General features: G+C 43.1%; 3 protein-coding genes across 7 annotated transcripts; 1 reads left to right on the forward strand and 2 right to left on the reverse strand.

Annotated features, from left to right (window-relative positions):
* Positions 1-535: 535 nt before the first annotated feature.
* On the reverse strand, positions 536-11,341 carry phc1 (polyhomeotic homolog 1). Of its 2 annotated transcripts, XM_048260433.1 has the most exons (16): positions 11,175-11,341; positions 10,354-10,475; positions 9,837-9,947; positions 8,901-8,978; positions 8,467-8,613; positions 7,802-8,017; positions 7,194-7,275; positions 5,798-6,984; positions 5,433-5,574; positions 4,930-5,090; positions 4,335-4,422; positions 3,477-3,564; positions 3,184-3,240; positions 2,396-2,567; positions 1,167-1,437; positions 536-693 (listed from the first exon to the last, which is right to left on the reverse strand). In XM_048260433.1, the coding sequence occupies exons 2-16, from the start codon at positions 10,468-10,470 to the stop codon at positions 542-544; spliced, it is 3,069 nt and encodes a 1,022-aa protein (XP_048116390.1). In that variant the 5' UTR covers positions 10,471-10,475; positions 11,175-11,341; the 3' UTR covers positions 536-541. The 2 variants fall into 2 exon arrangements, with proteins under 2 accessions (XP_048116390.1, XP_048116392.1); XM_048260435.1 differs by lacking the exon at positions 3,184-3,240.
* Positions 11,342-12,540: 1,199 nt separating this feature from the next.
* Positions 12,541-16,463, forward strand: LOC125305976. 4 transcript variants are annotated; one of them, XR_007195477.1, is made up of 3 exons: positions 12,541-13,753; positions 14,154-15,907; positions 15,986-16,463. XR_007195477.1 is itself a non-coding variant. In XM_048261085.1 (3 exons), exon 2 carries the CDS (start codon positions 14,171-14,173, stop codon positions 15,839-15,841), a length of 1,671 nt encoding a protein of 556 aa, XP_048117042.1. In that variant the 5' UTR covers positions 12,541-13,753; positions 14,154-14,170; the 3' UTR covers positions 15,842-15,863; positions 15,986-16,463. The 4 variants fall into 4 exon arrangements, 3 of the variants coding, with proteins under 3 accessions (XP_048117042.1, XP_048117043.1, XP_048117040.1); XM_048261085.1 differs by having other exon boundaries at positions 14,154-15,863; XM_048261086.1 differs by lacking the exon at positions 15,986-16,463 and having other exon boundaries at positions 14,154-15,542; positions 15,619-15,706.
* m6pr (mannose-6-phosphate receptor (cation dependent)) lies at positions 16,414-26,086 on the reverse strand. Its single transcript, XM_048261087.1, has 7 exons — positions 25,725-26,086; positions 25,273-25,422; positions 25,003-25,163; positions 22,628-22,737; positions 20,418-20,548; positions 19,143-19,269; positions 16,414-17,812 (listed from the first exon to the last, which is right to left on the reverse strand). The coding sequence occupies exons 2-7, from the start codon at positions 25,416-25,418 to the stop codon at positions 17,687-17,689; spliced, it is 801 nt and encodes a 266-aa protein (XP_048117044.1). The 5' UTR covers positions 25,419-25,422; positions 25,725-26,086; the 3' UTR covers positions 16,414-17,686.
* Between the last annotated feature and the right edge of the window lie 80 nt (positions 26,087-26,166).

The following is a 26,166-nucleotide window of genomic DNA, read 5'->3' on the forward strand; positions in this document are numbered from 1 at the left end:
GCTTAAGGCGATACACTCACTCCTTTACTCCTCCCAGACCCCCACCTCACCACCCGCCCCCCAGTGTGGAGCAATCCTAATCCCTCCCTTTTGTTTTCATGTGGCCCAATGCTTCTGCAGTCGCCCCGGTCCCTGTCCCATATGCATGTCCCACCTACACTACAGATTAACTTTCACTTTGTCCCCCTCCCATCCGCACACCTCTTCAGTCTCAGGTTGTGGATGATGGTTCATCCGGTCACCTGTCTCTGCCCCATTCATCTCTTTAGTCTTCCAACTCATTTGCTGAACCCCACCCCCCCCCCCCCCCCCACCCCCTGAACATTCATCAACTCATATCTTCAGTCTTTTAAGTTGTCCCAGGCTCAAAGTAGTCGCCCCCCCCAAAAAAAAAAAACCAGCAACCCATTCCTCTCCCCCATCCCCCCCCATGTCTGCAGTCTCAGGTGGCTGATGGCTCAAACCTTTACCCCCCACACTCCCAACCCACCCCTCCCTTCCTCCCTCCCTCTCCCCCCAGCAATCCCCCCCCCCTCCGTCCTCAGTCTCTCAGGTTGTTGATGGAGGCGCAGATTTTGAGCGCTGGTCCCAGTTTGATGTTCATGGTGGACATGAGATGCTCCTCCTTCAGCAGCAGCAGCGCCTGGCCGTCGATCTCCTGCGACAGGAACTGAGGCGCCAGGTCCTCGCAGCCTACCAGGAAGTGCACACAGCACAGTCAAATGACCAGGAAGATGCACATCTCTACTCACGCTACCAGTCATTCCACAGGAACTTTTGTACAAATCAGTTTGAAGCATTTAACGTGAGAGTAACGCATCTGATTGCTTTGTGTTCTCTCTAAACCAAACCCATGGTTATGGTGTTGTCAAGGTCAAGGCTCAAGGTTACTTTATTAGATCTCCCAAGGGAGAAATGTGTTTCGGATAGAGGATAAAGGCTGCTACAACCAAAATACAAAAAACAATAGAACAAAGCACATGATACATAAAGTAAATAAAAAATACATTGTGAGTGGTCACAATGGGAATGTTGTTGCATTTTGGTCTATTGAGCCACACAAGATTAAGACTGCTTTAAAACTATGCAATGAAAGGCAAAAGACATGATTTCTGAAGAGGGATATTGTGGATCAAAGTGCAAGAAATCTTCCTCGTCATACAAACCTTGCAGAGACGAAATGAAACGACAGACTTCGTCCACGCCCCAGTGGGCGGGGCTACCCGAAAGGAAATGCGAGCCGTCCAATGGCAGGCCACCAGCCGTCGAGCCGTCCAATGGCAGGCCACCAGCCGTCGAGCCGTCCAACTGGGGTCCGCAGTGAGCAGGAGGAGGGCAGGAGAAGGAGGAGCCAGGTGACAGGGACAGGGAGTCTTCCTCCTCTTCCTCCCCGTCACAGCTGGACAGGTCCTCAGATCGGCTGGACTCAGAGCGACACTGACCGACAGAAAAAGAGTCGAGGAATAAGACGAACTGAATACCAAATGGGCTTCAAAGGAGAGAGAGAGAGAGCGAGAGAGAGAGGGAATATACAGTAATAGACAGAGACAGAGAGAGAGAATAGAATATCCCTGAATAGAGATTACTGTATAGCACCATACTTAAATGACATCAGATAGAAAGAAAAGAACAACACTGACAAAATACAGAATCAGTGACCATAGTCTACACATTGAAACTGGCAGACATAGTCAAACATGGGTGCCTAGACATATGAGGAAATGTAGCTTCTGCATAAATGAACATTTCCTTCTTAATTGCATTAGATATGCTCCTATAAGAGACATTTTTTTTGCTGAATTCAAAAAGCATATAACAGAATTAGAAAATCTATCTCCACAAAGAAAACTATATACTGTATATTATTGGGAGAAGAACCAAACTGTTCATGCCTAGCTGCAAATTATATTATGACCTGCCATAAAACAAGAGAAAAGTTGTAACTTTCATGTATGAATATTGATGAGTTTATCCCCTTTGTGTACATGTAAATACTATGTTTGATATTAGGTATTGCCATTTACCTCAAATTGATTTATGTAGATATATCTGCAAGTGTAGGCATATAATAATGTGTTTACAATAATATGTTTGTTTTGTTTTGTTTTTCTACAGTATAGCCCTATTGCTGAAGCTATTGCTGTCCTTTCAACACCATTTACCTTTTTTAGAGATTTCTTTCTTTCCTTTCATTATTTTTGCCCACATTAAACATTTCATTTCATTATTTTATTCCCACATTTTTCCTACTGGTCGGGGATCGAACAGGCAACCCTTCGGTTACAAGCCCTAACCAGTAGGCCACGGCTGCCCCCAAAACAAAACCAACTTAAATCAAATCAGCACTATATCACTAGGTAATCAACTCTGACTGATTATTAGAGTCAGAACTCACCTTCATAGGCAAATGTCGGCCTGCTATTTTAGCACAGGCGATCTCAGAGCTACTCCTGCGAGGACCCCTGCGTCTGGCAACCGCGTCCTTCTCTGGGGGGGCTGGAGGTGGACCGCCCCCCCCCATTCTCCCCCTACTGCTGCGGAAGTGGTGGCTGCAGCTCACATTGTACCTGTTGCAGGAAAATACATGTGTTTCTGACAAAATACTTATACAATAGCAATATGTCTGACGTACATGATGGCATGCAATGTGATATACCAGACTTAAGGTAGCTTAGAGTTACCAGAGCTTTACAGTGTTAAGGTAGCTTAGAGTTAAGCTACCAGAGCTTTACAGACTTAAGTACCAGAGCTTTACAGTGTTAAGGTAGCTTAGAGTTAAGTACCAGAGCTTTACAGACTTAAGTACCAGAGCTTTACAGTGTTAAGGTAGCTTAGAGTTAAGCTACCAGAGCTTTACAGACTTAAGTACCAGAGCTTTACAGTGTTAAGGTAGCTTAGAGTTAAGCTACCAGAGCTTTACAGACTTAAGTACCAGAGCTTTACAGTGTTAAGGTAGCTTAGAGTTAAGCTACCAGAGCTTTACAGACTTAAAGGGAAACTTGGCAGGATTTCCCCCTCTGCTGGAGAAATTGTGCATTATGCTATTTCAAACTGTGGAAAAAGGTAACGATAAAGCACATGGATTTGTTTGCAAGCTAGCAAAACGGTTAGCATAAGTTCGGCAGACAATGTGGATGTTACAAGGTAGAAAACACTATTTAAAACGAGTTTCTTGTTTCTCACTTCTCTTTCCAGGATGGTAGTCTCAATGTTGCAAGGTTGGTTTTCCGTCTGGGGACGCTAGGGGCAGCGGGAAAAGTCACCATTTTCACCGGAACAGGTCATTTAACCATCCAAATGATTTCTAAACGGGTTTATTACGTTGAAATAGTTGCCAAGTTCCCCTTTAAGGTAGCTTATAGTTAAGTTACCAGAGCTTTACAGACTTAAGTACCAGAGCTTTGAATTGTGTTACAGCAAATTGTCTGAGCTTTAAAATCACAGCATTAGAGAATAAGGAGCGGAGTTCTGAATACCTCTTTGCACACGTCTTGGAACAGAAGCGCTTGGTCCCGCCGAACTGGCTGGCTGGAGCAAAGTTCTCACAGTACTCACACTTCAACACTGACAAACACAAGAACGGCAGGAGAGAGAGAGCGAGAGCGAGAGAGAGAGAGAGATTTTATATTAAACAATTATTGAAAATATAATGTGTATTTCACTTGATAGGCTAATGGAAACATTCATTCTCGTGCCTCGAACATACAGTGGGGTGTAGTATTTGAACCCATGCTAAAGTTGACTAAAAAGAGGAATATAAAATCATCTTTTGGAAATTGATCTTAATCCCTTATCCAACCTTTCAGGACAGCAATTTTCTTTGTGAATGAATAATGTATCTAATGTAAATAAATAAATGTTCTTCCTTAAAATACAGGGGTCATAACTATTCACACCCCTATGTTAAATTCCCCATAGAGGCAGGTAGATTTTTATTTTTAAAGGCCAGATTCCATGGATCCAGGATACTAAGCATCCTGATAAAGTTCCCTTGGCCTTTGGAATTAAAATAGCCCCACATCATCACATACCCTTCACCATACCTAGTGATTGGCATGGTGTTATTTCAGTTAGCCTATTAGCTGGTTTGATTTGTTAATAGGTTAACTGAAATACAATTTCCAAAAGATGATTTTATATTCCTCTTTTTAGTCAACTTTAGCATGGGTTCAAATACTTAAATGTACCCCACTGTACATTAACTTGAACAAAGAGTATTCCTATTACGATGACCCTTTCTGCAGTGCTTGGTGGTATGTGAGGGAGAAAGCACATCTCAAGCGGAAGCTGTATCTAGTTTGGCCACTCATAGTCACATGGGCACATGTATTCACCTGCAGAGCCTCCTGTTTCTGATTGGATGTTGGATGTAACAGTCATAGACATGGAACCCTCTGCTCGATCCTTCACTAGCCCGGTCACCTGTCAGTCAAAACACAAAGCACTTGTAGACACTGGCTGGGTTATTGAAAACACCACAGATCGATCATATTTATTTAGACTCAATTTAGAGCCAATACTGTCCAAAAAAATTTGACATCATAAATGTGAAAATATTCAATCAGTATAGCCAGGACTGTCCATAGACAATTACTTGACTCGTCTAGTAAATAGGCCATTATCCCCAAGTCAGTGTTGAAACGGTGTATATTGAATCGGTTTTAAATCTGTGTTAAACCTGTCTATATTAAATCAGTGTTGAAACTGTCTATATTAAATCGGTGTTGAGTCTTTCTATATTAAATAAGTGTTAAATCAATGTTGAATCTATCTATATTAATTCAGTGTTGGATTTGTCCATTTTAAATCAGTGTTGAATCTGTCTACATTAATTCAGGTGTTGGATTTGTCAATATTAAAACAGTGCCTAATCTGTCTCTGCTAAACTAGCGCTGAACCTGTCCATATCTGACGAGAGTGGGGACTTACGGGGAAGGGCTCAGCTCCCTCCTGGATGACGAAACCCTCAATTAGGTGAGTGAGCACCTGAGGCTTTACCACCGCCTGGGGGAGGGGGGCCCTGTCGCCCTGACAACCACCCCGTGGGAGAGGCAGGAGAGTGGGAGGAGAGGAGAAGGCCGTCTCTGGGGCTGAGAGGGAGAGAGAGAAAGAGAGAGAGAGAGTTATGGAAAAAGAATGGAAAGTTTGGAGATAGAGGGAGAGAGTTTGGCAGATAGCGGGAGAGAGAGAGAGAGAGAGAGAGAGAGAGAGAGAGAGAGAGAGAGAGAATGAGAAAGGTTTGAAATGGACAGGGAGAGAAAGGGCGTTGGGCAGCCATGACAAACAAACAGGTACATTTCCATTCCAATTGGTCCTCTGATATTACATTGCACAGACCAGAGGGCTGAAAAGGTCATCTGGGCTCATTTCAGACAAACACAAGTACCAGGTGGCTGGGGAGCTACGAGGAGAGAGCGGGACGTGGGCCTCACCTGTGTCAAGAGAAGGAGCCGGCGAGAGGGGGGGAGCAGAGTCTCGCACTGACGGACAGCAATGAGGGAGGGCCTCTCCTGATAGGTCGTTGGGGCCATCAGACTCCGACTTCCTCTTCAGGGAGCCAATCACAGGCTTCGTCTGAGAATTTACACATACAAATGACACGTTTTACAGCAAGCTCAGGGGTTTCTAGGCCACTATTGTGCTCTGTGATATTATCAATAAACTGACAAATAACATTTTGTAATTTCAGTTAATGAGGGATACTTTTTGGAAATATTAACCAAACCATGAAGCTAGAAGCCTGAAAATCCCTCATCCCACTATTACATAGTTTGAATAGTAGAACAGCCATCCTCACCACTGTTGGTCCAGACTGCATAAACACAGACTCTCCACTGGAGGGCGCCACCACGGACACTAGGCCATGGCTGTGTCCATCCATGGAGTGGGGGATGGAGACAGGAGGAGAGGAGGACGAGGAGGACGAGAGGTTGGGGTTCAGCGCTGCCTGCTGACTGGCCAGCAGCTGGCTGACCGGTACGGCACTTTGGGGAGTCTTAAGGCACATTCCTCCTGCCCCCGCCTCCATGGACGTCACCATGGCCACCATGCTGCCTCCGTTGCCGTTGGCGGCGGGCACGCCGTTGCTGCTGTTGTTGCTGCTGTTGTTGCCCAGGGTTACGCTCTGTTCCTGAGCGAAGCAGTTCCGGGCGTGCGCCAGCGCCACAGCCTGGGAGTTTCCCAGAGTGCCCTGCCTGGCGCCAACCAGCTGCACAGGCACGTGGGGCGGGTGGTGCCCAGCGGACGGCTGGCTGTGGCTGGGAGGAGCGGGGAGGATGGGAGGGGGGTGGCGTGGGGGCATCTGCATGGGCAGCCGGTGGCCCTGCGCGGTCTTGGGCTGGATGGGCACTGGCGTGGTGCTGTGCGACAGCTTGTCGGCCGCGCCACCGGTCGCTCCCTGCTGCGGCTGCTGCTGCATGGGCTGCACCACCAGGGTCTGGGCGCCCAGGTTGGCCTTGGTCGCCATGGTGCCCATGGTGTAGCCCTGCGAGGACGTGGGCACGCTGGATGTGGGCACCAGGATGTGGGTGACGGTGGCGGCCGGCGTGACGGTGGTGACCGCCCGCGCCTGACACAGCCCCGACGGCGAGAGCAGCAGCTGCGACAGCGGCAGCGCGGTGGAGGCCGAGGAGGAGGAGGAGGAGGAGGGAGTGGAGGAGGAGGGTGGCACGGCGGCAGCGGAGCCCGCAGCGTTGGGGTTGGCAGCCATGTTGGCCTGGCCCGCACTCTTACTGGCCATGCCGCCGGGCACACCGGGAGCACTGGGGTGAGCGTAGGAGGCCAGCTTGGGGCTGGAGAGCTGTGGCTGCTGAGGAGCGGCACTCTGGTGCGCTACTGCTGCTGCCGCCGCGGCCACCGCCTGCGAGAACTGCTGCTGCTGCTGCTGATGCTGCTGATGCTGCTGCTGCTGATGCTGCTGATGCTGCTGCTGATGCTGCTGATGCTGCTGCTGATGCTGCTGATGCTGGGGGATGGAGTATGTGGCTGAAGACAGAGAAAGAACAGAATCACAGAGAGAGGAAGGAACAGGGGCAAACGGGGAAAAAAAGAAGAGGAGAAAAGAGGAAAAAGGGGGATGGGGACCAGAGAGAGAGATCTGCTTACTGCTAGAGTATTACTAGCAATACAGAGGGTTGCGGTTTGTGAAATGTACAACTATGAAAAGGATTGTGATTCATGAAAAATGAACGCACCTGCATCTTTCCTCTCAGGGAACTCCGTCTTCACTGCTGCCACACGGGGAGTGGACACACAACGCATAGCCAAGTTCTGGACCTGGGAGGGGCAATTATGAGGTTGGAATGAGGCATTTAAACAAAAAATAGATCATCTAAAACTAGGTTCTCTACAAGCATTTTATTCCCCGTGAAAATGGCGCATAAAATCAAAACACCTGTTAGACCATGTTCAGACTAGGCTTCTGTTTTTGACAAGAAAAGTTGGCCAGGCCACTTTTTTTATTTGAAGTCCAGTTGAACTCCATAAATGAATATGGTGATACACATTAGACCTCACGTCATATAGCTCATTGTACTCAATTTCTGCTGTCTCATAATTCAGCTTGTAATTGGTCAGCTGTCAAAAAAGCACTTGAGGTAGAGTGTTTATTCTGGGCTGGGCATTTTAAAAAAAGCTGAGGAATATTATGGTCCACTCCATAGGATTATAATGTAAAACAGACGCCGGCAGCTTCAAAAAAGACGCATAGTCTGAACGTAGTCTTATTAAGTTTATCTTATTACTATTACAGTTCTTTTAACATTTGGCATTCTTGTCTTGGGTTTGGTAAATTATGCTTAACCTGGTCATTGTCTGGTGATTGTCCCATAGAGGTAGGAGGGACTTCCTGTTGTTGTTGCTGCTGCTGCTGCTGCTGCTGCTGTTGTTGTTGATGTTGTTGATGTTGTTGTGGCTGCTGCGGTTGCTGCTGGGCAACAGTTGCCACAGCCGCTGTTGCCGTGCCGCCAGGCATAAATATGAGCTGGGAGGCCAGAGGTGTCCTGAGGGGTCGGTTGACCTGTCCAAAGAGAGGGAGGGTCAGAAGAGGAAGAGAAGATTTCTAGAGATCAAAAAAGCCAAGCAGTAGATGAGGAACACAAGTGGGACTGAAAAGAGTGGAATTTAATGGGGTGAGTCATTCAGCACAGCAAGGTAAAAGGTAACTTTGGGTGCGTAAGACCATGTGCTGCATTTGAAACGGACTTGTCTTAGTTATTCCATTCCTAGAAAATCAAGAGATTATTAAAGAGGAGAATCTAAGAGATTATTAAAGAGGAGAATCTAAGAGATTATTAAAGAGGAGAATCTAAGAGATTATTAAAGAGGAGAATCTAAGGAAATGCCGCTGCAGGAGGCCCAACGTCACATCCTTTAATAATGGCGTCCTCATCATTCAGACCATTGACAGCCTCTGATTTCCAACCCCTGCTAAGAAAGCAAGATTCCCCAAACGAGCCGATGACCTACCCTCAGGTACAGGTTCTGCCCCTGCCCAGGAGAGCTGCCCCCCAGCAGCACGGGCTGAGTGAGGCCAGAGGACGTGGCCGAGGTGGCAGGTCCGATGGGCCGGGGGTTGGTCATGGTGCCTCCCCCTGAGGAGGTGCTGAGGTTGACCTGGGGGGGTGAGAACCAGACACAACTCTTTCCTGTGCTTAGATGAAGGAGAACTGTATTTCATTTAACAGCTGGCTAGTGAGTGCAGATGAGATCAGTTAGGACATGTATGATCCCGCTTAAACTAATAGATAGAGACTTTGTCCGATAGATACATGTATACGATTAACAATTACCAAAATAATTTACGATTAACTTAATCGAATAATTGTTGCTGCCATAAAATTAATGCATGTTGATGTGTGTGTGTGTGTGTGTGTGTGTGTGTGTGACCATATGATACTCACGGTACAGTGGGTGGTGCTGGTGGCCTGGGAGACGCTGTTGCTGGGAGAACTGGACTGACGACTGGCTGCAAGAGTGGCCTGCAAGACCATGAAGACAGCACAATGATCGCCAGTGAGTTTACTGGACACACAGCACAATGATCGCCAGTGAGTTTACTGGACACACAGCACAGTGATCGCCAGTGAGTTTACTGGACACACTGACAGAGGGACCATACAAACCAGGTTTTATTCCCCAAACAAAATTCCTTCTCTTGGTGTTCTTGTTCAGCAAAACAATCAATCATACAGCATCTACCAGCTGTCAAAGGGCCCCAATCTAGGCCTGCATGCTGTCGTCTCTACCCAGCTGTCAAAGGGCCCCAATCTAGGCTTGCATGATGTCAAAGGGCCCCAATCTAGGCTTGCATGCTGTCGTCTCTACCCAGCTGTCAAAGGGCCCCAATCTAGGCTTGCATGCTGTCGTCTCTGCCTCAATCAAGATAGGAACATGTAATGAGAGTACACAACTCTAGACCAAAGCTGCGGCATGAATTAGTTTTACTGTGCCATGACCTCACAGACAACAGAGTCGTAGAATTGTGAGCATTTGTTGTCTGTGTAGTTACCAGATCATCTATGAATTTGTGTTTGACAGTTAGCACAATCTGTGAGACATTTTAATAGCAGTCTGTAATTATGATAACATATCATGGTCAAATATGCTTGTGGATGCTACAGTACACAGAGGTTACTTTAATCAAAGGCACACTTTTGCTCTTATAAATGTATACATGATTTATTCTATACTCTTTCCTATGGCACGTGTGTGTGTGTGTGTGTGCGTGTTTGTGTTTGTGTGTGTGTGCGTGCGTGCATGCGTGCGTGTGTCAAAGCATGTTTCTGTGCTCGAGTTTGTGATCCATCCAATGGCAAAGCACTGTGTGCTGGTCTAACCTGTTGTACAGCAGCGAGGTTATGCAGTTGAGCTGTGTTGATCTGCTGTTGTAGCATCAGCTGCTGGAAGTACTGAGCTGCATTTGGTTGTCTCTGCAATGCCTGCAGGGCCTGCCAACAAGAAAACAACACTACATTACCCATTGCCACACAGTTGGGATTTCACACCTAAATTTAGTCATTTAGCTGATGCTTTTATCCAAAGCCACTTAGAAAAAAAGGGAACAATCAATGTGCAGTGTGACTAGGACATTGCAATATGTATTATTCGCAAAGAATTTTAATAAGAGGAGGAATACTCTGTTAGCGTGTTTGCTAAGCAGCCTTTATAAACAAACCGTTTAGGTGTTTGAACAGAAATGGTCTCCACTACTGCTCATATCAAATGTATATTTCTCTGATAAACAAGCACAAAAAATACGTATTTATATTAATTTAGTGAATTTTGTTACATCTTCCCAGGTTCAAAGTCAAACGAACATAATAACTGTCCATTTCAAATACTGTAAATTCTCACCTGTACAGCTTGTCTCTCATACAGAGACATATGAGCGATCTGAGGAGGGCGGGAGTTCCCTCCTGACTGAGTGTTGCCATTGGCAGAGCCAGAGTTTTGGTCCTCTCCTGCCTCCATGGTCTCTATAGTAGAGTACAACAACAAAAAACGGAAACATATCGAGTTCAGAATACACACACATAGGGCATACACACACACACACACACACACACACACACACACACACACACACACACACACACACACACACTGACATGACATAATTGCGACAATGCAAGCTAAGATGTTGCATTAAACACTATAATACAACTATGCAAATAGACCAAAATTCTGAGTTGTTCCTGGATTGCAAAAATGATTATGTGCCAACATTATCATTTTAAAGGACTGGTAGCACATGTTAGTAATCTATCAAATTGTCAAAAAACACACAAAGTTGTGGGATTTCCTAAAGAACAGCTGAGATTTAAGTTAAAGACAACAACAGAACTATTAGACCTGTCAAGACAGAACGATTGATGACCAAACTGAGAAGGTTTTGCAAAAGCACGGTGCAACAGTGCAACAGAAACAAATAGTTAAGTCTCTCGAGAAAACCAGCGAGGCTGGGCAAAATATGACATGCAATACTCACAAACTTTAAATACAACGGACGGACCTTCTCATGTTAATTTATTGCATCTGTGAAAACGACGGAGGGCCTTCAATAGTCTAGCAAAACAACTCTGTAGCTAGGTATGATAGCTTTAGTTAGCTTTCCCCAACATTAGCTAGCTGGCCAGGGTGCAGAACAGAAGAACACTGGCGAGGTACACATTTACCTCAATCCTGTCTTGCGTTCCAGATACTTGGAAGTAACCGCTTCGTCGTTGTGTTTGTTGCCGTACAAGTATGGTGAATTCCTTTAAATAGCTATTTTTTTCCTGAGCAGACTTCTTGTAAATCTGCAAACAACGGTTCTTGAGCTGAGGTAAAGGCTATGAAGCCCCGCCCCCTCAACTGTTTACAATTCTCTTTCCGGCGCCAAAAATGACGTTGACAAAAATGCACAAGCAAAAATGTTTCTCTTCGCCTTATTTCTAAGTAACTGAATAGGACACATATTTATTTTCATTGCATAAACATGCAGGACCTAATGTTTACAAACAAAATAAATATTTGACTGGTTTGATACTTCCAGTGACTGACTTCCATGACACTGAAATCCACTAGGAAAGCACTAGGAGTTAGAAATAGCCTAGATTCAAGGCACTGTGTGTGTGTGTGTGTGTGTGTGTGTGTATTCCCACAGAAGATAATAAATCAATGTGTGTTTAATGATCCTATAAAAGATCATGAGCATATAGGTGACAGCCTACTAGGTGGGTCTGGGTAGGGCTCAAAAAGTGCAGCAGAAGAGTAGGCTACCAAAGGAGTGCTGCAGAGGAGTTGTTTTTGTTTACTTGTTGTCAGAAGTGTTGCCATTCAAGCTGAATGTTATCATTCCACTCTGTTGCTGAGTTAGCTCATCAAAAGAGTCCGTAGCCTCTTTGCTGCTCACCTGAACAGATTTTGAAGGATTTTCCAAAGTTAGTCTTTTTACAATGTGACAGCTGACACAATGGATATAACAGATGAAATGTATTGTAGTGTGTGTGTGTGTGTGTGTGTGTGTGTGTGTGTGTGTGTGTGTGTGTGTGTGCTGGGGGGTATTCCGAGTATGTGGTTTAGTGACAAACCTGGGTAAGTTAACTCAGAGAAAGTGGTAAACCTTCTGAGCCCTATGGCATTGTTTTGTTAGGAGGTTTAACCCTTTACTCTGAGTTAACTAACCCAGGTTTGTCACTAAACCACGTACTTGGAATACCCCACTGGAGGGTGTAGGGCCTATATCATGCACATCCTCAAGTAGTGTGTGTTTTACAAGTGACCTATTGCTACAGCAGAAGCAGCACCATCTAGTGGTTAGTTTCACTAATCTAGCAAAACAAGTTTGTCTTGTGGGAAACAAGCACATTTGCTTGGCTACACAATATATCGAGGTGAAACTGCCAAACAGTCTCCCAGTTTTTCATTATCATGTCTTTAAAAGTTAAATACCACCCATCATCTGATTGTCTACCTTACAAGGCTTTATATATATATATATATATATATATATATATATATATATATATATATATATATATATATATATAATTGCCCTGCTGCATCATCCAATTTTTTACTGAGCTTTAGTTGTTAGAGAGCCTCCCTGTCAGTGTCCTGATGGAATATTGATAAGGTGACGTAATGTATTTATTGTCCTGTCACAGCTGCAGAGGCAGAGCTCGTAGGTCAAGTGCTAGTACAATATTTAAGCTCAGTAAACACTGGATGATGCAGCTGGACAATTTCCCTAGCCTGGTTGGCACCAGACCCTTCTCAATCCCAAATCTGCCAGAAGTATGTCTGGGTTTTCCGAGGCTACAATTACCCTGAACTAGAAGGAAATCCACCTTTTGAAGTTGCCCAGTTAAAGTCGACTCAAAAATGCTGTGGAATGACCACAACAAACCCTGGTCCACTCCTTCATTATGTCCCGCCTAGATTATTGCAATTCCCTATTCATTGGCCTCCCCACTACATCACTTCAAAGACTACAATAAATTCACAACTCTGCAGCTCCTCCTCACCCATTCCAAGCGATCTGCTCACATCACCCCTTTCTCAGCTTCACTGGCTACCAGTTCTGTCCCAAATCAAAATTCTACTTCTCACCTTCAAAGCCCTCCATGACCCTGCTCCTCCTTACCTCTGTGACCTTCTAATCCTTTAACCTCAACCTTCAACCTGTTATTAATTGCCAAGGGTTCACTTACTTTCAGCAGCACTTATATGTTGTATGGGTGTTTTCGATAAAGTAATACAAAATAATAATTTCCTTTGTGTTATTAGCTTCAGCAATAGTGCTTGTCTCTACTAGTGACTTAGCTGAAGATCAGATCACATTTTATGAACAATTGATGCAGAACACATACAGTATACTTTTTCTTCCTACAGATACTATTTTTGAAACTGCACCACAGGCACTCATTTTACCAACATTAGCTTAGGTTTACCAACCTTATACCCTATATATATATACCTAGTCTTTTAATTAATTTTTTACAAAAAATGTATCAATGTAAAAAAGAATCAAATGAAAACAGAGAGAGAAAGAGAGAGAGAGAGAGAGAGAGAGAGAGAGAGAGAGAGAGAGAGAGAATGTTGATGCCCTGACAACACATGCCATTTGGTTTATAAAAAGCCTCACACATCTGACTCAGGAAGGGGTGTAACTAGAGCGTCTCTGTCAAGTTCACCCTGGTTGTTCAGGTTGTTGTCATACCTGATCTGCATGAGCTCTTGTGAACATATCAGGAACTGAGACAAGGCTTCTGTGAGTATATCTTCAACTTTAATGATGAAAAATGTCATCGTCTACCATGTTAAACCTTTGCAGTACACTAGTCTGTGCTACAACAGAAAACAGGTGTAGCATTACATAATGTGTTGGACTTGAATGGGAATGGATATTTAATAAGTAATTAATATGGTGTGTTAATGTGTATGTGTGTCTGTCTGAGTGATTACACTGTAATGACACACATATTACATGATTCTGTATTTTTTATGTGTTTATGTTTACTAAATTAAATTACTAAACTTCTAAATTAAATTACTAAACTTCTGTATACTTAAATTGTTAAATGAGACTTATGTAAGTGTTTACACAATGTTGGAAATGTTGACCTTTGTTTGTCTTTCCTTTTTCATTTGCGTACTACGTCACACATTAGGATGCTGACACATCCTCATGCTGAGAGATTGTGCAAAAGGGGCCAGGTCTAAGGTCCACAGGGAGGAGTCAAACGAAGCGATGACAGACAAGCACGGGCAAGTAGACAAGAAAACTAAAAAAACAGGAGAGAAGAAAGGAGTCAGAAAAGATTACCTGATTGGAAAAGAGTCGATGAAGATGGAAATGAACAAGATGTTACCAGGAGGCAGAGGAAAGGGGACCTCGAATGAAGTCCAGAAAGGAGAGAGCAAGGAGATAGACATCGGAACGACTAGGAATACCGGGGAGGGTCTTGTTGAGCTCACTCTGCAGGTGAGAGTGGAGGGGATCCCAAATCAGCCTTCAGGTGGAGACAAGAAGACAGGTACAGGAAGGCCAGCAGGAAGCAAGGGGACCAATCAGAGAGCAGGAAAGGCAGGATGTGAGAGCAGTCCAGGAAAAGCACTAATCAAAAACAGAAGTCTCGAGAAAGAGGGAGGAGACACAAAGGAAGAGGAAACCAAACTTAAGAGAAGAGTTAAGAACACAGCACCAGCAGTGGCAGGTAAAAAACCTGACAGAACAGATGATCTGGTTTCAGATGAGAAAGACTACCATCACCTACTGAAGCTGCTGCGAATCAAGCTTCCAGTGGGGGTCCTCAGTCCTGAGGTTATCAAAGAATCGCAAAAACAGACTTGTATTAGAGATGCTAAATCAATCGTTACCGATCTGGAGAATTTTAAGATCCAGTTCTGCATAACGCCACGATTGGGCTGCAGGGAAGTGAAGAGAGCCTTAGCTCTGATGAACAGCGGGGATGCTCTTGAGCTCACAAAGATCATTTTCTTCGAGGCCAAAAAAGATGACGACAGAAAAACACTGATGGAGATTTGGAAGAGGAACTCAACAAGCACAGGCAAAGGGTTCAGGATGCAGGACAGGTATACAAGCACACCCATCTCCACACCTGAAATGTACTCCACAGCCATTACTAGGGGCTGGAGCGCTTCAGTGCATGAGGGCGTTAAGCCAACAGTGACGGACGGTGTGAGGGTGAACACAAAGGATATGGAGAACATGAACTACTTCGACGAGTCCATTCTAGACGAGTCTGGGTCGGACCGGTTTGGGAGGTTCCACCAGAACAAAACGGATGAGATTGAATGTCTGAAGTTCTTCCATGGGCTGGGTGTGATTAGCTCCGATAGGGAGAAGGTACGCTACACCAAAGGCAACAAAGTTGAATGTGGCTTCCTCACAGGCAGATTGGACTTCTTAGCAAAAATTCCGAAATCCTCTGGAATATCCGGCACTGGAGCCTCAGGGGAAGACAAGAGGCTTGTGATCGAGTGCAAAGGCACGACTGGCGACATGGTGGGGAAGGTCTTCACCAAAAGACAGAATGGTGAGTGCCAGGCTCAGTTGATCAAATTCCACGAGTACTGCTATCAGACCCAAGCTTATATGTACATCCTGAACAGAGACGCTGCGCTGCTGAGAAGGCCTCGGTCAAACAGAGCTGTGATGGTCATCAGACATTATCACAGGGGAGGTAACAGCCCACAGGACTTTCACTGGGACTACCTCCAGTTGGATGAGGACATCCAAACAGACATTGAAGAACTGAGGGCTTACTGCCAGAGGGATGTGTTGGCCTGTTTCCTGGCAGTGTTAGATCTAATCTTCCAGAAGGAAATCACCTGAGACGCAACCCGAGTAATGTCAGGTGAAGGTTGTTCCAGGTTTTGGCATAAAAAAAAGGCCGCCATGGTGGGTTTAGCTATAATTTACTTATTATTAATGCATGTAAACAAACCTGCCACATAAAAAACATGTGCCTTTCTGCAGACAGATTGGAAGCTCTGATGATATTTAAAGGAAATCTTCCTGAAGCCCTCCAGACATTATGGAACATTGTGAAATGGTAACTGGACATAATACAGTATGTACGACCTAACTCTCAATTAGGGGTACAACACTTAATCAATCAATTAATTGTCATGTTTTTTCCCCATTTCCTGACATTTTATCAATCAAACAACTAATTGGTTAATTGAGAAAATAAATGACAGATTCATAAATTATGAAATAATCATTAGTTGTAGCACTACTCTCAACTCTTATTTCTGTGTGGTCTCTTAAGGTTTCTTCCTCTTAATGGTAAAGTTCCTACTGAGTTTCTATTTTTTTGTGCTGCTATCTAAATAAATCATATTGAATTAAACAAGTATTACTTGACAACATGACACACACGAAATGCAGTCTTCACCATGAACTTGCTTGACATTGTATCCAAACACACTTTATTCACATGACCTCATTTTAATGCAAAAGCAAAAAAAAAAAACAGCACACACATTTTCTCTGCAGGAATCATGAGCACACAAAAACTGCAAGCTGTCAGTTCAAATTCAGGATTGGATTCAGACCTAGAGCACAGAACAGAGTCTCAAACCTGGAAGCCCGTGTTCATCCACATGACATATGATCCAGTAGTGATTGTGCTTCACTGCAGAAGGGCCATCCCGGGGCATTAAGACATATGGGCACACCAGAAACATTGTTTTTAGCCCATATCTCTTATGTTTGAGAACATCCTAAAATGTCCTTTTTATTATGCCAAGAACTATATTTTTACCAGAAAGTATGAAAACGGTTGAAGTTAACAAAATCACATGAAGGGATACATGTATTAATTTCCATTATTGTGGGGTTTTGAGGATATAATTGGTGCAAACTAAATCCTGTAGAAAATGTATAGGACAAATTTGAGTATTTAAAAAACATGTCTAGAATCTGCTAGCCTGCAACTATGTTGTGAACATTGAACTGAAACACTGCAGCTTTGTTTTCAATTATAATTATCAACTTGCAGACAAAAACAAGAATGGATTTATTTAAGTTACACAATATTCAAAGCTGTTCAAACCAAAACAAATGTAATAGGTTGTAAAATAAAGAACAAAAAAAATGTTTTTGGTCAGAGCCCTGTCTGCTATATCACACTCCCTGAAACGGCATCAAGTGCTCACGTAAGTGCTTCTCTTCATCAGTGCATTTTCTCGTTACTTTGCTCTCAAAGTGTCAGCTATCAGCAAATGTGTGTATCTGCGTAATGTGGATGCATAGAATGTTTGTCTTATTAAAACTGATATAATGATCAATGAGGATATTATGATTAGAACAAATCTAATCAGAGTGTTCGCTTGACAGAACCTCCAACTCTTACTTTGATGAGTAAAACCTGGCTAGGACGAGGACTTTCACTTCCTGTAACAAATCCCTTCAAGGCAGAGGTCATGTGACAGGGTGGAGATCAGGTTTAGGGCTGCAACAATGCACACACGTATTTGGAAAAATGATACAAACTAGTGCCATGGCCAACTTATGAGGAAACACACGTACAGCAGAGCAGGAAGGAGAGCCACTCAGCGATACTAGCCCTCGGAGACCCGGTCTAGCCAGTCCTGTTGTGTTTTTTCGGTATCAAAATCAAAACAGCCGTCACAGCAAAGCATTGCCGTTCCACATGCATTCCATAGCACGCGGTCACATGGGGAGCAGGTGATCATCCCTCTCATCCGGCTCCTCCCCCAGAGGCTCTGTTGCCACACCCGTGTGTGTGGGTGGGTCCTGACGGTTGCCACGGGAACGGCAAACAAAATCACAGCCATCCTGGGGAAACAGAAGAAAGCTGCTCATCAACTCATATCACTGACTTATTTAATATATAATATATACATATTTTTAGTCATACTCCATGACTGAATCATCATCACAGTCACATATGTATCCTAAACAAAAATTTAAACACAACACTTCTGCTTTTGCTCTTATTTTTAATTTTTTTAAGCTTTTTTTTAAATTGGTCAAAGTTTGATCAACTAGCTCCGCTGGTGGAAAACCGCATGGGACTCATGAGTTGTAGCACTATCCTATTGCGTGCAGAGGGAATTTGAAAGACAACCGTTTATCCCGCCCCTCGGATTGAGCACTGCCAATGGTGAGTTCCCAGACGCTACATCTTCATGCGGGTCTGGCTCGTCAGGCTATGACTTTGCCCCCAAAATAATACAGTTCTCTGACTTTCCATGTCTGGAATAGACTTTCTAAAATGTCATGATATTCCAGAAATTCCTTGAACCGTGGGAACCCTGCGTGCGGTGCCCTGAATGTTGTTGCGTATTGGCACTGCGGTATGCTGCTTATGTGCCCAGAGCACCTCACATTTTATTTTGCGCCTGCTGTGCTTTGCGTATTTGCGGAGGCGACCTGAGCACCTCGAATTGAAAAAAGTTAAACTCCAAGCGAAAAATGCGGCCACGTGTTTATTTAGTGCACCTCGTGTTTTATAAGAGGCAAAGCATGTCCTGTATGATCGTTACCTTAGAGATGATACGTTTTCGGATGTTTCCTTTTCTCCTCTTTTTCTTTAGTGAAAATGATGCTTGTATTTTAGTCAGTTTGGTTGAGCGACATATGACTTATGTTCGGACATTCATAATTCATGCATGGTGATGAGAGTTTTCTTATGTTAAATGCTCCTGCTTAATCATGCTTAATCACCCCTAAGCACACTATGTGGATACTGTTTTAGACTTGATTTAGAGTTAGTGTTATTTAGTATAATTTGTATTTTAGTATATTCTTTATCTTCTACTGTCCTTATTGCTTAGTTGTGTTTTTTGTATTATATACTTTTATTACTTTTTCTGCTATTAGTGAATGTTGTGTATGATGTCTGTGTGATGTGATGTATGCTACTGAGACCTTGAATTTCCCCTTGGGGATCAATAAATGTGTGTGTGTGTGTGTGTGTGTGTGTGTGTGTGTGTGTGTGTGTGTATGTATGTATGTATCTATCTATCTGCTTTCTCTGAAGTGCCTGTGGTGTGATTCTTTTGTATCTGCAACCAGTTGATAATGACTATTTTGTCCGGAACTTATCCTAAATATATTGTTGCATTTGAGATTGCTGGATAATTCCCCATCCAAACAAACTTACCGCTGAAAGGTTGCCAATTTCAGACCAGAAGGCATAGTGTGGGAACTGCTCCACCCCTTTGGCCCCAACAACCAATCGCATGTAGAGGAATCCTCCAATCAGATACACCGCCAAACAGCAGACCGCTCTGAGGAGAAGAGGATGGGAGTTGGAGATACATTAACACAGCAACAATCAACATGCTAATACAGTTAATAATAACATGCTAATACAGCTAATAACAACATGCTAATACAGTTAATAATAACATGCTAATACAGCTAATAACAACATGCTAATACAGTTAATAATAACATACTAATAAAGCTAATAACAACATGCTAATACAATTAATAACAACATGCTAATACAGTTAACAATAGTTCCTGACCAGTCTTGGCCCTGTGGAAACCTTCTCTACACGCTGTCTATCTTTTCCTGCTCTGCCTACCTGCTTTAAAGTAACACTATTTGCCAATTTCCCTTTTTGTCCATTTTCAACACACTGGGTACTCATAAAGGGGGTACACAATTCATCTCAAACCAACCAAAAGGGTCACGCTCCTACCCACGACAATGATGTTGCAGTGCAATACCAGATGTTACGGGAGTGCTTCAGCAATGTCATGAGACTCTATTCTCATTATTGTATGTCAGCGTGGCATCAAAATGGGTCTGAAGCCATTATTTTAAGATAAAAGAATTACATTGTGATAAACCATCAGTGTCTGGACATGTGATTATTAGCTAATAGAGCAAAAGCAGCATGGACAATCCCTGTGCCATGACAGTGGTCCCTCAATTACATACTCCATCACTTCATCACTTCATCAACTACATACTCCATCACTCCATCACTTCATCAACTACATACTCCATCACTCCATCGATTACATCAACTACACAGTGCTCAGCACATGTGTGACTACACCAAGCCCTCAAAGAGAGGCGGGAAACTGGCATTAGAAAGTTCAAGCACAACCATATATTTGTTCCAACCATTCACAAAATCAGGTGGGTAGATCAACTAATTGGGGAAATCGCCCATGTTAACATGCACAGTTATAAACAAGACATGGTAGGACCTGGTTTCTTAAACCGGAGATTTCCACCTCAGCTCTTAAGACATATGAGGAGTCAAGAGAAAACAAATGGAACACATTAAGTGGAACATTCCAGTCACACAACTGGTTCCTGTGGTGATGCGTCTCCATGGTGATGTGTCTACAGTCTGCAGTCATAATGTGTGTGTCAGGTGGGCTGTGCACAGCAGACGAGTGTGACAGGAATACCTACATAATGAGCAGCACAGAGCCCGCACTGAGCTTGGATGGCCCCACGGGACACACAGCACTGGAGTCCATCTCAAACAGGTAGAAGCAGTCTTCCGATCGATCCCTGTTCTCTACCACCACCTTCAGGGAGCTCTGAGAATTACAGTGGGAGGATGAAATTAAAACGGGGAGAAATAGAGTGTGTGAGAGAGGGAGAGAGAGAGAAGAGAGAGAGAGAGAGAGAGAGTGTGTGTGTGTGAGTGAGTTAGAGAGAGAGAGAGATGGAGACCCTCCGACTGATTCCTTTGTTGTTGAGATAGAGAGTATATGAAAAGAGAGAGTGTATAAAAGAGAAAATGTATATGTTTTCATTTTCTGCTGAAAGAGAGTGTATATTTAGTATACAGTCTCTTTGACCAAAAAACTGTAATACATCAAGTTAAAGGGGTGGATGTTTATCAGTGGAGACCGTTTTCAACACGTTTCATTCAGTCCTATTTGCAGACATGGTTCCTACACATTTTTCAATCTTCAATAGATAGATTTTTCTGACCATATTCGAGACATTGGCAATGGAGTGTTCTACTAGCATTGTGACTAGCTGTATAATAATGTTTATTATTAACTTGTTAGCCCTCAGAAAACACTTTGTTGAATACTTTTCGTTGGGGAAGTGCTGAGTTGGAAGGTGCACTCACATTTGATACAGCATACTACATATGTTGGAGACTAGTGCACTGCTGGCAGAGGCCTCAGAAATCACCGTAAACAGTATTATTTGTTTGCAATAACAGTTTATCAAATAATAGAGTATCCATGTCTTGGTAACTTTTACAAAATCAAAAAAGTCTACTAGCGTTTTAGCTGAAAATAGCAGAGCTACGCAAACAAACCAGTGCACAATGGTGTAGAGCATGTGCATAGAACAGGGGTTCTCGATTTGGTTTTGGTACCAGGGTCCCCTTGTGGGAGAGATTTTTTTCTGAGGACCCCCATTCAATTGTATCTTGATGTGGACTAACAACTTAAGCTACACAACAGTAGGAATGGTTCATTGTGACCTGAGTGAAGTGATTAGTACTGTAGATGCAATAGTCTGGAAACACAAATATTTCTCCATACCCTTGTTTCTTTTTTCCATACTTATCCAGACCTGGAAATTACTAAAATCAAATTCCATACTTTTCCAGGTTTTCCATACTGCGTAGGAACCCTGTGCAGAGTTCGCAGGTGCTAGGGTATGTGTTAGCCTGCCAATGAAACAGTCTTACCCACTCCACAGTACACCCGAGGCAAATTAATTACAACGCCAGACTATCGATGTAAATGTCAAGCACCTAGGTCTATCATGTACTTTTAGTTGGCCAATGTATTGTCCCAGAAAGCACTGCAATAAATGATGCTGTCATTTTAAGCCATTTCATGATACTGAAATGAAGAAGTACAAAAATACAAGTATACCCTTTAAAAGAGAAATTACATTTTAATTCTTAATAATCTTGAGACATTGGAATCGGAATTTCAGAAAGTAATATCTTATGATTTAAATGAATAAAAATGTTTCCACTTATTAAAAATAATACAGACACACTTCTCTAGAGGCACGTCATCACACACACACACTGTTTCTGCCAATAAACTCTCAAAGCTGCGGAATGAGAGTGTGGTGGAATACCGGGGCCAGCTGGTAGAGTTCAGCAATAAGCCCTGAGAGGCCGTGGGTTACACTGATTCTACAACAGCTAAGGGGCGTTGTTAGGCACGACGCTCTAGTGGAGTAAAACCCCCCTTAGCTGTTGTAGAGACGCAGCTTCTTTAACTTTTGTATCAAGTTATGGTAGCGCAGTAATATAGAACGAAATGCGGTCAAGGTGTATGTTTATGCTGGATTTTACAACAGCATCGAACGTGATTCAGCCAATCACAATCAAGGACCGGAAATATCAGTTTTAGAACTTGTGTTTGGTAATAGTTAGTGAGACTTACCACTGACACAGATAGCAGATGAAAAGACAAAAGCTTAACTGATGATGACATTAATCTTATGTAAACAAACACGCATCATGTAAATACAATGGACATTGTCTGCAAGAAGTAGATGACAAGAATTAGAGGTCAAGTTCATATATTGTAGGCTACCATAAGTCAACAATGTGATTATTTTGACAGGCCTAGAATCACCACTAAACTGGTTTCCTAGTCCCCAGTCCCCACCATTGAAAAATGTCTCACCGCAACAACATTTGGGTCGCAGGAGATCATAATCAAGGCTCTCCTTTGCTCATTTGAGCAGTGCTGGTCGTACTTCTCCCCAAGTCCATAGATGAGCAGCACCCAGTCACCTGCGGGCATAAAAACATGGACACCATGCTTTGGTCAGCTCACCGCACACACCACAACACAAGTCAGATTCACTTCATCGATGGTTCATGTTGGTTCATAGGGTTGCAACTGCATAGGATTTTCACTGTATGATTTGAAAATATCACGGTTTTATGGTATGTAGCAGACATGGGCAATATATGGCCCGCGGGCCAGATGCGGCCCGCACACTATTTTCACCCGGCCCACAAAAGAGTGGGAAAAATATGTAGTCAGATAGCTGCCTTAATTGCCTTAATTCAGCGCGTAAAGAATGAAAACGAGCGCAGATTCAGGAATCGAAATGCTGAAACATAGGGTTGACATGGGGGGACACATGATGTGTGGTGAATAAAACTGTTACCACAACTGTAACAATTCTGATTGAGCACAGAAATGACGTTCGCATCAGGCCGCTCACCGGCTGTCTTCTGCTCACTCTCGCTTTCAGAATTTCTACGCTGTCTGAGTGTCTGTGTATTTTCTCCAACCTGAAACAAGTCATGGATTAAGGCTCGATCAGGCGATCGACACCCATCAATTGATATTAGGGCCGCAGTTATCGATTTTTTTTGGAATCGAGTTTTCTAGCGATTATTTAATCGATTAATCGAGTAATCAGATAAAACAAAAATGCGTTATTAAGTGCAATTTATTAATATGCACAACAAATGTCATGCTGTAAACTAGCCCTAGATTAGCCCTAAATTAATATGTTTTAAGTAGATTTGTGCATCTGCAGCATTTACCATTACTACCAAATAACCTCCCTTACAAAAAATAACTGCAGTTTTTACAGTGCAGTATTTTAGTATTTTCATGTCCAAAATTCTGCATTTCTGAAGGTGGCCTAAGTAGGTAAGTACAGTAGGCTACTATGCACTACAATGCAGTTTCCAGTGTCCAAAATAATGTATTTCCTGGAAATATTTCTTTCTGATACTTAAAGTACTTACTTTATAAAATAATGCAGTTATTTTTTCAGTAAAGGCTATAATAATTATGTCTCTGAATGATGATCTATTGGATAAAGGAGCACCACCTCCAAATAAACCTCTCAAAGACCGCTAACTGTCTGCATTACATTACATTACATTACATTACATTTGGCTGACGCTTTTTTAACCAAAGCGACTAACAACATGGTAAACAGTAAGTGTTAGAACAATTCTCACAATTTTAGGACAGTTTAAAAAAAACATTAGAGTACAGTAAGAATAAGTGCATCGGTGAGTGCTGTTTTTAACAGTTACTTGTCAGTTTAAAACGGCTGGTGAGTGCTAGGATCAGTAAGACTTGTTGTAAGTGTTGCTATGAGAGTAGATGTTCTCTAAAGAGCTGGGTCTTCAGGAGTTTTTTGAAAGTGGAAAAGGATGTCCCTGCCCTTGTAGGAACTGGCAGTGTGTTCCACCAACGAGGAACAACAGATGAGAAAAGTTTGATTGGCTTGAGAGCGCACCGGGTGGTAGAGCTAGACGCCGCTCATCAGAGGAGCGCGAGCGGTCTGGAGGTAGTGTAAGTCTGTATGAGGGCATTCAAGTAGGTGGGAGCAGAACCGGAGACTACTTTGTAGGCAAGCGTTAGAGACTTGAATTTGATGCGGGCCGCCATAGGTAGCCAGTGTAGCTGGATGCACTCTTATCCTCTAGTAATAGTATTGACTGATGCAGTAGTACCGGTAATTCCTAGCTAAGGTCTCCCCTGTACTGTAGCTTGAATGTTATTCTCTTTCTGTAAGTTGCTTTGGATAAAAGCATCTGCTAAATCAATAAATTATAGTTTAAGATGGTCCCTGAATGGTGGGTGAAATTTATAATGGTTTGGGGGTGGTTTAAGATGCTCTCTTAGTGATGGGTGATCTACTTCCTCCTTTGACAGTCACTTGCACTTCTTCCAAAACACCAGTTAAGCAAATGCACACGAGACTGTTAATGATGGACTTCCATACCACCTATGCCATATGTCAGCATATCGCTCCGACTGTTCACATATGGTCAGCTGAAAGTAGGCTACTGTTTGTTAGTGTCATACAATGAAGGGAAAGTACTACTTTACAGAAGAAGACTAACAGACACTGAGGAAGAAGACAACCTGTGACCAACTAGTGTAAACCTAGGTTCAGATTTGTATATCTGCAAGCGGAATATATCACTGAAGAACAAAACAAAAAATGTAATTTTACAGTATGTATAGCAGTATGTATTTGTATGTATGAAGTAGTTGCATGTTGATGAAGACATACTCACTTCCTGAAATGGCCTGTGTGGCATTGTAGGAACCAATCAAAACTTTTTTCCCTTTGGCATCAATCTGAACAACTCCACCACCTTTCACCCCACCTACATCTCCACACACCTGGAACTGGTAGGTGTAGCTTTCATTGCGAATGTTGTGTATACCAGTATACCTAAAGCAAACATTAATTTACTTTATATTACGAGTGTAGGTGAAAAAATTGGGGAAAACAAATTATTTCGTACATATCGAGATCATCTAACAAGCCACACATGTCTTACGTTTTATTTGTGAGAGGCTCAAGAAGGTTAAGAGCGGCACGCTCATCCGCGCCCGTGCCCAGCTTGCAGTTCTTCGTATTACTGTCCGCTCGCCCACCAACCATCAATAACATCAACTGAAATGTGATCGCCACGACCAGGGACATGTTTCTAAATAAGGTCATGGAAAAATAACGTTGAAAGAACAGGAAGCCACAATCATGTCATATCTTTCCCCCATGTTAATCGCCCAAATAAACACTCATATTTACAACAAATAGCCTAAATCGCAGAGTTAAATACGTTAGTTGAAGTAGACTAGGCTATAAACAGGATAGTTTGAAGAGAGATAGGGTAGCCCAGTAATTCATTCTTGCACAGGTGTCAGGTTAACAATAGTTGCGTCTGCCATCTTGCAACTCTTTTAGCATAGCTTTGATGCGTACTTAGTGTAAACCGAATTACAGTCATACCTGAATTATTTTGTTGCACCGTAGTGAAGAAGATAGGCCTACTATCAAGAAGATTGTAGAGGGAAAGGTTGCTACAATGAGAGGTTAACGTCACACACTTCCAGTTTTCCTTCGTACGGGATCAGCCCACAGTATTAGGAGTTATGATTAGTCATGCTAAAATCGTCGAAAGAATGCTCAAGATAAAAACACGATATTACTAAGATCTATTTTCAACCCGGGTTGATTTAAATTTCAACTGGCTCTCAATATATCTCAGAACAGTACCGCGAACGGCCAATACTTTGTCATTCCCCAAATGCGGAAATGAAACTAAACAACTGAGAGCATCTGTGGCGCATGTGACCAACGGGCTCTGATGTGACGGCATGAAGCGCGTCCGGTAACAAGCGGAACTCGTCTCATTAACCCCCTGGAATCATGCAAGGTAAAAGTGCATGCC

The sequence above is a fragment of the Alosa alosa genome, chromosome 13, assembly GCF_017589495.1.
Source record: "Alosa alosa isolate M-15738 ecotype Scorff River chromosome 13, AALO_Geno_1.1, whole genome shotgun sequence".
NCBI classification, from domain to species: domain Eukaryota; kingdom Metazoa; phylum Chordata; class Actinopteri; order Clupeiformes; family Clupeidae; genus Alosa; species Alosa alosa.

What these genes read in the sequence shown, in the direction of transcription:
- phc1 (XM_048260433.1), bottom strand. Translation starts at nt 10,470, where the DNA reads ATGGAGGCAGGAGAGGACCAAAACTCTGGCTCTGCCAATGGCAACACT. An exon ending in ACCTCGCTGCTGTACAACAG is followed by an intron (nt 8,979 to 9,836) that starts GTTAGACCAGCA and finishes ATGGTCTTGCAG; the next exon opens with GCCACTCTTGCAGCCAGTCG. An exon ending in CTACCATCCTGGAAAGAGAA is followed by an intron (nt 2,568 to 3,183) that starts GTGAGAAACAAG and finishes TTCCTGCAACAG; the next exon opens with GTACAATGTGAGCTGCAGCC.
- LOC125305976 (XM_048261083.1), top strand. Translation starts at nt 14,171, where the DNA reads ATGCTGAGAGATTGTGCAAAAGGGGCCAGGTCTAAGGTCCACAGGGAG.
- m6pr (XM_048261087.1), bottom strand. Translation starts at nt 25,418, where the DNA reads ATGTCCCTGGTCGTGGCGATCACATTTCAGTTGATGTTATTGATGGTT. An exon ending in CACACAGGCCATTTCAGGAA is followed by an intron (nt 22,738 to 25,002) that starts GTGAGTATGTCT and finishes TTATGCCCGCAG; the next exon opens with GTGACTGGGTGCTGCTCATC. An exon ending in AAATTGGCAACCTTTCAGCG is followed by an intron (nt 17,813 to 19,142) that starts GTAAGTTTGTTT and finishes CTGTTTCCCCAG; the next exon opens with GATGGCTGTGATTTTGTTTG.